This window comes from Sinocyclocheilus rhinocerous, unplaced genomic scaffold (genome assembly GCF_001515625.1).
Source record: "Sinocyclocheilus rhinocerous isolate Xijiao unplaced genomic scaffold, SAMN03320098_v1.1 scaffold603, whole genome shotgun sequence".
NCBI lineage: Eukaryota > Metazoa > Chordata > Actinopteri > Cypriniformes > Cyprinidae > Sinocyclocheilus > Sinocyclocheilus rhinocerous.
In genome coordinates, this window is record NW_015656630.1 from 736,301 (window position 1) to 746,080 (window position 9,780).

General features: G+C 37.7%; 1 protein-coding gene across 1 annotated transcript in view; it reads left to right on the forward strand.

Moving 5' to 3' along the window:
• Positions 1-1,452: 1,452 nt before the first annotated feature.
• postna (periostin, osteoblast specific factor a) overlaps positions 1,453-9,780 on the forward strand; it is a 24,477-nt gene continuing 16,149 nt past the window's right edge. Inside the window, exons 1-7 of the mRNA XM_016528276.1 lie at positions 1,453-1,705; positions 2,413-2,511; positions 5,872-5,936; positions 6,447-6,604; positions 6,787-6,951; positions 7,746-7,892; positions 8,050-8,191. Coding sequence (XP_016383762.1) covers positions 1,587-1,705; positions 2,413-2,511; positions 5,872-5,936; positions 6,447-6,604; positions 6,787-6,951; positions 7,746-7,892; positions 8,050-8,191 — 895 coding nt within the window. The 5' untranslated portion in view covers positions 1,453-1,586. The remainder of the gene's footprint in view (positions 1,706-2,412; positions 2,512-5,871; positions 5,937-6,446; positions 6,605-6,786; positions 6,952-7,745; positions 7,893-8,049; positions 8,192-9,780) is intronic.

Sequence of the window (9,780 nt, forward strand, 5' to 3'; positions counted from 1 at the left end):
TTAGCCTAAATAACAAATATTTTACCGGGAGCATTTATGCTGGGATGTTGTGGATCTTAGGAGATGTTACAGAACCATTTAATGTAAATTTCTGATGTACTGAAAAAAATTCTATATAGATTACTTTTATGCGGGCTTTTGCGGGCGGGCGCGGGACAAAACATGAATGTCGCGGGCGGGAGCGGACCCAGATAAGATATTTTTCTGCGGGAGGGGGCGGGCGCGGGACAAAATCTTGCGGGAGCGGGACTGAAAAATCCATCCCGCGCAGGTCTACCTTGTTGTACCCCATTGTCTGTCTCTGTGTATTTTGGCGAGTCTTCAAATTTTGCTTGCAATTCTTGAAAGAAAAATTAATCCACACCTTGTAAACACCCTCCAGATCAGCCTGCTGCAGTAGCCACGCCCCAAACTCTCGCTATTGGCTGCGCGGAGGTATGCAAATACACATGTTGACAGGCAGGTAGGACATCCTATCATTGCATTCGATCCTAAGCCTTCCACAGAAGAAATATATTTATATTTATATATTTAGACCACTTGAATTACTGATTTCTGTCAGGATGTGAAGAGACTTAAGGGACTATCTTTATGATGTTTTTCATTATTAAAACAACAACAACAACAAAACTCTCCTTACTATTACAGGACGCTGCTCTGCAGCAAAAGGGAATTCATTTGTTGTCATTTGTGTACTGCTAGGACTCCACCACTAGAGGTAGATGCACACACAGGGTTAAAACAGACATAAATTAATGATCATAGTTCTTAAACCTGTGTTTTCTGACACTAATTCAAATCCCTTCCCACTATTATTCCCATCATCTGTTCACTTTTTCCCCCACTTACATTTCCGTGCCAGACAGCATGAGATAAATTCAGATGAGATTCTTGGGAGCTTTTAAAACAGTCCCATCTGGCTTTGACTTGTCCAAAGGACTGCCTGAGGCCTGAACCACAAGCTCCAGCTTAAAGCCGTCAGAATCCAGATATGGACAGCAGCCCGATGATAAAGAAACTGGCAGGAGATTGAACAGTTAGTTATCCTTTCATCTTCAGTTAGTTATCCTATCCATTCCCCCAGTAGCTTTCTACAGATAGTGAACATCCTGTTTCTGAGGACAAACCAACAGAGCACCTGAGAAAATGATGGTGTAATTTAATGATAAAGCTTTGTTCTGTCACTTATAAAGATTTATACTGAGCTGCAATGATTTAAAAAAGTGTAATGTTTGCAGAATATGTGCATAAATGCATCTAAAACATTCGGCATACAATGTGGATATTTTATATGTAATACACCTAAACATTTCCAGATGTCATACCATTGCAAGGGCCTCCGATTCTCTTCTTTCTGTCTCTGTAAATGTAGAAGGTCCTTGTTAGGCGTGCAGGGTTCTCACGGAGGGGGCGGATCCATAGGAAGCAGGTTGATTCTCTCTCTGTATTAATCTCCGTCAGTGTGTCATTGTGTGTGTTTGAGACAGAAAGAGAAGGGGAGGGCTGCTATAAAGGCCGGTTCCCTGTTGCTCGCTCCCATTCCTTCTGTTTTTTCAGTGGGTTTGATCTGCAGGGTATACTCCAGTATGATACTCCTGTTTACGGCCACCTTTACCATCCTGGCGCTGTCCTCCCTGGACCAGGTGGAGTCTTCAGCGTATGACAAGATAGTCACACACAGTCGCATCAGGGCTAAGAATGAAGGGTAAGCGTTGATTGTTTTAAGGGTTCACCTTTGCCGGCTGGGAAAAGGTGGTCCGTTTTGTTAATACTGTTAATGGCAAATGTAAAATTACATATTAAAAGTCTGGGATTTTTGGGGGGAATGCTATTTAAAATACCTTTCACTCAGATTATGTAGATATGTAATATTTTTAATGGAAAATTGTATGAAATTGCAAAATTATATTAAATTGTATTAAATAAAAAAAGAAATTACAAAACTGACATTTTCACATAGAAGTCTCACACTCCCACTGTATTTCATATTAAGTATTATATTTATCTTATACACAGTATAAATCTATGTTCATTTAAGTAATATCTATATACATAAAAGTATTTTATTGAATAAAAAAACATCATGTGCAGGTTTTTGAAGCTGAATATATGTGTATATATATATACATATCTATTTTACAATGTTAGAAATCTGTGTCATCAACATAATTTAACAATGCTGAATATTTGAATCTTTTTTATTTATTAACCATACATTTCTAAAACATAAATGGACTAAAAAGCAATTTTCACTTTGTTCAGTCAGCTATTTAAAGCAATTTGTCAGGACTTCTATATAATCACCTGCCTAATTGAACACACTGTGGCCTGTAAGTCTGTCATGTATGAAGTTATCAACCATCCCCAGAGGGTTTTTTGTAATGCATATGCTCCCTCCACTCTCTTTTCCAGGCCCAATGTGTGCGCTTTACAGCAGGTCATGGGGACCAAGAAAAAGTACTTCAGCACATGCAGGAACTGGTATAACAAATCCATCTGTGGTAAAAAGGCGTAAGTTGTCCATCGCTTTTCACTCTGACCCTCTCTGCTTTTCGCGAGGTTTCTGCCCACGGACTTATTAGAGGTCAGGGGTCACCGGGACACAGCACCTGTAGTTCTGAAGGTGACGGTGGGTCATATTGGTGATGGATTACATTGGTTAGGCTTGTTCAGTGCTGTAGGGTGTGTTCAGGGAAAGTGAATGAAGCAGAAGCATTTGAAGCTGTTTTGTAGTCTTCATACAGATCGGTTTTGTTCTTTGTTTTGTATTAGTAATGATTCAAGACAGTTAGATTTTTGCCAAAACAAGCTGGTCCAGAGCATAAATACTCCCTAGAGCAATATGATTTATGATACAAAAACATATTACACTTTGGAGCTCTTCTCCCAGCTCGCAGCAGGATGAAACAACAGTTGTCAGCCGAGTGCATCTTACTGTACTTGTTTATGGCAGATAAACCGCAGCTCATGTGCGCTGACTATGACATGTTTATTGTCGCTCCACTGGCTTCTCTCTCTGTTTTCTTCACAAATGCCACACTAATTTACTGCATGTTCACTGAGAGGATGATGTAAGCGTGTTTCTGGGCTCTGTGAGACTGTGATGGAGGCCTCTGCAGGGACTGGTGACCAGTAATTGGCAGGCAAAACTTTTCAGGCTCAACTCAGCCTTTCCACTGGCAGAGATCTGTTGAGTGTGAAAGAAAAAAGAAAAACCTTTGACCTCAGGAAATGTCTGTGTTGGGTTGTGCAGTTTTTTTCTGTCATTCTCTTTTTTGATCATAGGTATCTCCATATGTTCGGTTTCCATGTTTTATGAGGACAAAAATAGATATTAATTTATAATACCTTTTATATAAAGCATATATACAAAGTATATGTTTTATATTTTATCTAATATAATACATTCATATATTTTAGATGTGGTTTAATTGTACAATTGTACTATTGTACAATTAACTGTCCTTTTTGCAGCCACTGTACAATTGTACAATTGTATGGGCGTTGTCTCAGTGTGTTTGATTGTGCGTGTGTGTGTGTGTGTGCGTGCGAAGGGGTAGGGTTAGGTGTAGGTTTGGTGTAGGGCAATAGCACATACAGTTTGTACTGTATAAAAACGATTACGCCTATGTAATGTCCCCACAATTCACAAAAACAAACGTCTGTGTGTGTGTGTGTGATCGTGCAGCAGCATGTCCAGGAACCTAAAGGCCCGATTCTTCTTCATACCTGTAGTCTTCAGACATACATTGATTTTGGAAGATATTCTCAGCTTTAAATTATTTCACAACCGTTGCCCTCAGTTTAGCCTTCTCATGAGAGACTTATAGAGAATTAAAAAGAATTACAATGAGTCTCCTGCCAACTTTAATCAATCTCCTGTGAGATTTATGATACAGCTCAATTGTCATCCTTTTTATCACCTGCAGTGTTGTTTTCTCCTGGATTTCTTCCAGCATACATGGCTGCAGCCGCTATGGTCACTGTAGGAAACATATGAAAGAAATTTAGAATGTGTCTACTGGGAGGTCAATAATAAAAGCACTAAACACCCCTGCCTGGCGTCTCCCCCCAGTTCCCCCTGACTAAACTCTGGGCAGCAATAGGTCCGGAGCTGCCCAGCTTGCTGTCTCTCCTCTGGTCACACTGGGGAAATTTGAGTCAGGCCTTTCTCAGGGGTCCCGCTGGCTTCCTTTTTCCTTCCTTCACCGACACTGGGAACATTGTTCAGTGTCAGGGGATGAACTCCTCCACAGCTGCAATGCCTGTGCCTCCAGACGCTATCATCATGATAAAAAAGAGAAACAGAGCAATTAAATCTGTGTGGTGTCAGGTGCGTGCTTCCAACCATATCGCTGTCTGACAAACAGCAGGCCTACATGGCATGATAAGCCACAGATTTCTCGCTAAAACCAGTGAGGAACAACATTAGTCATGGGAGAATTTTATTCACGCCATCTGCAGACAGCTGTTAGAAAGCTTCTTTGCTCTTTTTTAGTGCATTAGAACAGCTTTTAGGCTACTAGCCAACATTCAAATTACTGTGTTTACTCTTAATAAATATCTAAAATGATTTGAAACTAGATTTAAATGTAAATAAAATTTTTTAAAGTGTTTACACAAATTAAGATATTTAGCGTGGAAAGGTCATACTAAATTTTTGGAAGTATTACTGTACTTTATTTTTTACATGACAATTCATTTCAACATCTCTAGACATCATTGAGATTAAATGAAGCGCAAATTGAGACATTTTGAAAGTATCTGGCTTCTATTTTTAATCTAATTGATCTTTTTTATTTTCATGAGGAAAAGCATCCAAATCTTTCTCCTCTGAAGGTTCACAAGAGATCTCTCCTGGGCTCAGATTTGCCTAAAGTTAAGACATTTCAGTTTAAACTTGTCTTTGAAAAAGAATTTGCACTTGAAAAATTATTTTTGATAATATATGCCTGCTACTTTCTCATTTGTATCAGATTTTACATTCCCTTAGGGATTTAATGAGAAACATCTAAAACAAAGATGATACTTGCATGAAATGTAACTGAGACCACCTGAGCCACCTTTTGAGCAATAAAATCTCCTTCTAAGAGCACATATCAACCTGTACGCTCATGATGTGTTCAATAAACTGCTAGAACAATTCAAAATTTTCCCCACTGCATGCCAGATACACTATAGAGATACCAGTTGAAATTACTGCCTAAAATAAACATCAATCATACTGTCAAAACAGCCCAGAGGCAAGTGACCTCACACGTTTCAGACAGTATGCTTTCTCTGTCAGGGTTGGCTCAGATTTGGGTTGTTGCCCTCTTATTATGTCAAATTTTCGAGGATTTGCCGATGAGGTGATAACTGTGGAACCTGAGATTTAGATTTACTGTCAACATTCCAAGGAGAAATGATCTTATTGTAATATATTAGAATATTTTTCGGGTCATTGAAAGTGTACAGAGAAGGTCTTTTGGAATCTTTTCTAATTCATTAAATTGTGTTTTCTTAATATAATACACATTTTACACTTATTGGTAGACATTGATTCCAGAACATTGTGAGGCAATTCAGTTTTTAAAAACGGCAAAAATGTTAAGAGAAAAAAAACTAAATCAATAACAAATCCAGATAAAAGTCCAGATGGTTGAGCAAACATGTTTTATATGAAAAAGACACATCTGAATACATTTCAAAATGAACAAGACATGCTTAAATAATTTATCACATGAGTTTTCAGGACTTAATATGAAACGAATGTCAATTCCTTCCATTTTATATGAATGGAACAAATTTGGTAGGAATATTTTACATTCTATAGCTACATCATTTGAATATGATGTACATCAGTTTAATATTTTGACTCTTTCTATGCAGGATGATCTTATATGAGTGCTGTCCGGGTTATATGAAGTTAGAAGGGAAGCGAGGGTGCCCTGCGGGTCAGTATTCATTCATTTCACCAATAGAAATATATTTTCTTAAGAGGTTTCTAGTCTGAGTGGTTGTTAGAATACTGCTATATGGTTATTGCAGCATTCTGCATGGTAACTATGGATTTTTTTCCAAGCAGTATTGTTTTCCAAGCAGCACAATGTTTGAGGTGTAATCATGCCTGTAGCGCACATGACAAAGGTTAATACATATGGTTATTTTTACTGCTCCAAAGCACCAACAATTATCACACATTTGACTTCAGTTTAAGGTCATGCTTAGATTAAATGTCAGGTTATTCATTTGCTATGAGTTCAGTGGAGGAGAACATTAGCTTTTGTTCTCTAAACAAAATCCAGACCCAGCTGGCTGTACTTATACATGAGGTTAATGAGCCACAGCTAGTCTTGAACGAGGATTCGAGGTTCACATCATGTGAAAGGATACTCTTTACAGTACTATATCCTGTGCATGAGACCCTTTTGTTTATTTCCTTTCAATTTCGCTCCACCACCCAGCGGCTCCTATTGACACTGTGTTTGGCACCCTGGATCTGGTGAATGCCAAGATCACCCAACGATACTCCGATCAATCCAAACTGAGGGAAGAACTCGAGGGAGCTGGATCTTACACAATGTTTGCACCCAGTGACGATGCCTGGGAAGAGTTAGATCCTGTGAGTCAAATTCCCTGCCGCAGTTTTTGCATGCTATGTTTAAATCGGTGATCAAATGTGCGTGTTATTAAGAAGTGAAGCATTGACTGGAACTTATTAAAAATAAATAAATTGAGGAATATGCCGTCATGCTGTCTTTTTTTCAAAGCGCTGACAATTTAGCGTTGTTTCTCTATTTCCAGACTTTGAAAGATGCCTTGGTCAGCAGTGGAAACACTGAGCTTTACAATGCACTCCATTATCACATGGTCAACAAGCGTCTTCTCACCAAGGACCTGAAGAATGATATGACCCTAGAGTCCATGTATAACAAACAAGGCCTCTATATCAATCACTACTCAAATGGAGTATGTTTCTCTTTTCTTCAAATTCATCGTGTGTATGAAACCATGTTATTATTTATATAGTGTAGTATTTATAAATGTTTTGATTTAGCTTGTTTTAAGATATATTTTCCGTTTTAATTTAATTTTAGTTCATGTGCTTGTCATTTTTTTAAATAGATTTTTATTTATAGTTAGTTAAGCAAGTTTATTTTGATTTCAGTTTTTGTTGTAGTAATCATATTAGTTCAGCTTTAACTTTTTTTTTACTTCAGATTTATTAAATCAACAAAAACTATTTTTATATTAACATTTTTATACATATTTTTAGTTTTAGTTAACAATTAGAACACTGTTTGCACCTATAAGATTCTTAAATGTAAAGTCGGCAACACCAAAGCTCCAAAAGTATCAAAAAATTTATTTTTTTTAAAAACTGTCGCATAGCATATGTGACGTTTCGAGCACGCAGGCTCTTCAAGTGGATCATTTTTCCACTTGTTTCTTAGTCGAGCACCCAGTTGAGATAGATGTGCGTGCTTTTGCCTGCTCTTCACCTATACGATTCTGCCATTATTTACTCACCCTCATGTCTTTCCAAACCTGTAAGACTTTCTTTCATCTGTGGAGCACAAAAGATAGTTTGAAGAACGTTTTAACTATTTTTATTTGTTTTATTTATGCAAACAGGTCAATAGAGTCCAAAACAACATTAAAAACTCCGATATTTTCCAAAACATTTTCTATATTAATTTTTGGATGAGCTATCCTCAACTACAGTTTTAAAGTCACTAAACTTTTTTTCAACAATTTTGCAGGTTGTCACTGTGAACTGTGCCAGGATCATTCATGGCAACCAGGTGGCGACTAATGGGGTTGTGCATGTCATTGATCGGGTCATCAGCGTTGTAAGCCAAACCATCAAGGATGTGATCGAATCCAACGATGATCTGGCTTCACTGAACGTACGTGTTATCATACCCGTGGTTTTGTAAACAAATATGATGAAAACTCTTTGGAAGCTTTCTGAACTTTTGAAAAAAAAAAAAACATTCCTCAGCAGGGGCATATGATTTCAGAGAGTGATCTTGGAAAACATTTTGTTTGTGATGTCTTTTATAGACCGTTGCTTTGACATCGGGTCTCCAGGGTCAACTGGCAGAGCCCGGACACTACACACTTTTTGCTCCAACCAACGAGGCCTTTGACAAACTAGACAGTGATGTCCTTGAGAGACTTATGAGTGACACAACTGTACTTCAAGGTAAACATAGAGCACAACCACAGAACATCTTTTAGACAGTATAAAGGAAAGGATTCGTGTTGAGGTGGATGGAGTCTTGATGCACTACAAAGACAGTAACAATACTGTTATTGTGGTTTCATCACAGTAAGCTTCTGTGCAAAAGTTTGGGGTGTGTAAGATAGTTTTATTCAGGGTGCATTAAACTGAGCAAAAGTGATAGTAAAGGCTTTTATAATGTTTCAAAAGATTTCTATTTCAAATAAATTCTAAAATAAACAGAGAATCCTGACAAAAACAAACAAACAAATGTATCACTGTTTCAACAAAAATATTTAGCCGCACAACCATTTTCAGCATTGATAATCTTTAATGTTTCTTGCACAGCAAATCAGCATATTAGAAGGATTTCTAAAGGATTATATGACACCGAAGACTGGAGTAATGATTCAGCTTTGCCATCACAGGAATATAGTACATTTAAAAATATATTGAAATAGAAAGCAGTTATTTTACATTGTAAAAATATTTCACAATATTGCTGTTTTACTGTATTTTTGATCAGATAAATGCAGCCTTGGTGTGGTTAGCTTAAAAGACTTCATTCAAAAACATTCAACAACCAACCACAAACTTTTGAACAGCATTGTATGTGCACAAAACATGCACATAATGAATAATCACCTTCAAAGATTTGAAAGACTAGCAGCCTCATGTTTTAAGTAAACTGCACAAATGCAGTCCAATCCAAGCAGTGGCACATTCTCAGACGGCGGGCAAACAGCGGATCTGGCCGCAGCAACACGAGGATCCAAAACAAAGTTTGGTCAAGACCTCTAACGCTTCCTGATGGGAAATGCTTAGATGCTGAATAATACTTCATCTGATTCTGGTGAAAAATATTGAGAATTTTGTGGTCAGACAATCGTAAGTGTCGTAACAGACAAAATCTGTCTTCCTCATGAAAAATAAAGGGCCTCATTACAAATCTAATCAGTGTGACCTTTAGATGACTGAGATTATCATTATAGAAAAAGCATTCAAGAAAATAATGTCGAGACCAGGGGCGGCGTTTCCGTATGGCAGAGTATGGCAGTTACCATACCCTAGCCCAGTCAGGTGTGCCATGAAAAATTATCCAAACTTAATATCTCTATTATATTTCGTTATTACTATTTTAAATCAGAGGGTTTTTACAAATATTTAACCAATAATAAAACTTCATAACGCCATTGGATCCTCAAACTGTCAGCGAAACCTCATAACTTCACCCCGCCTCCATTCAGATTGACGCGCCGCGCACAGGAGGAGACAGCGCTTTTTTGCAATGCAAGGGTAACGTTAAATAAATAACTGACGTTTGAATAGTACCGCGTTTTCTTTACTCAAACACTATGTCTTTAAAGGCTAATGTTTTTGTGTGTTTGAAGAGTGGAGAAGAAGTAGGCTATTTGCCATGTAGTTGTAGCCAATATACTTTTTGTACGTTTTAAATATCCTGTGCATATCGCGCTTTCAGTATTTGGTTGTGCTGTGAGAATTTGCAGAGTGTTTCTGTGGTTGTGTTGTGAGAATTTGCAGCGCGTTTCTGTATTTGGTTGTGTTGTGAG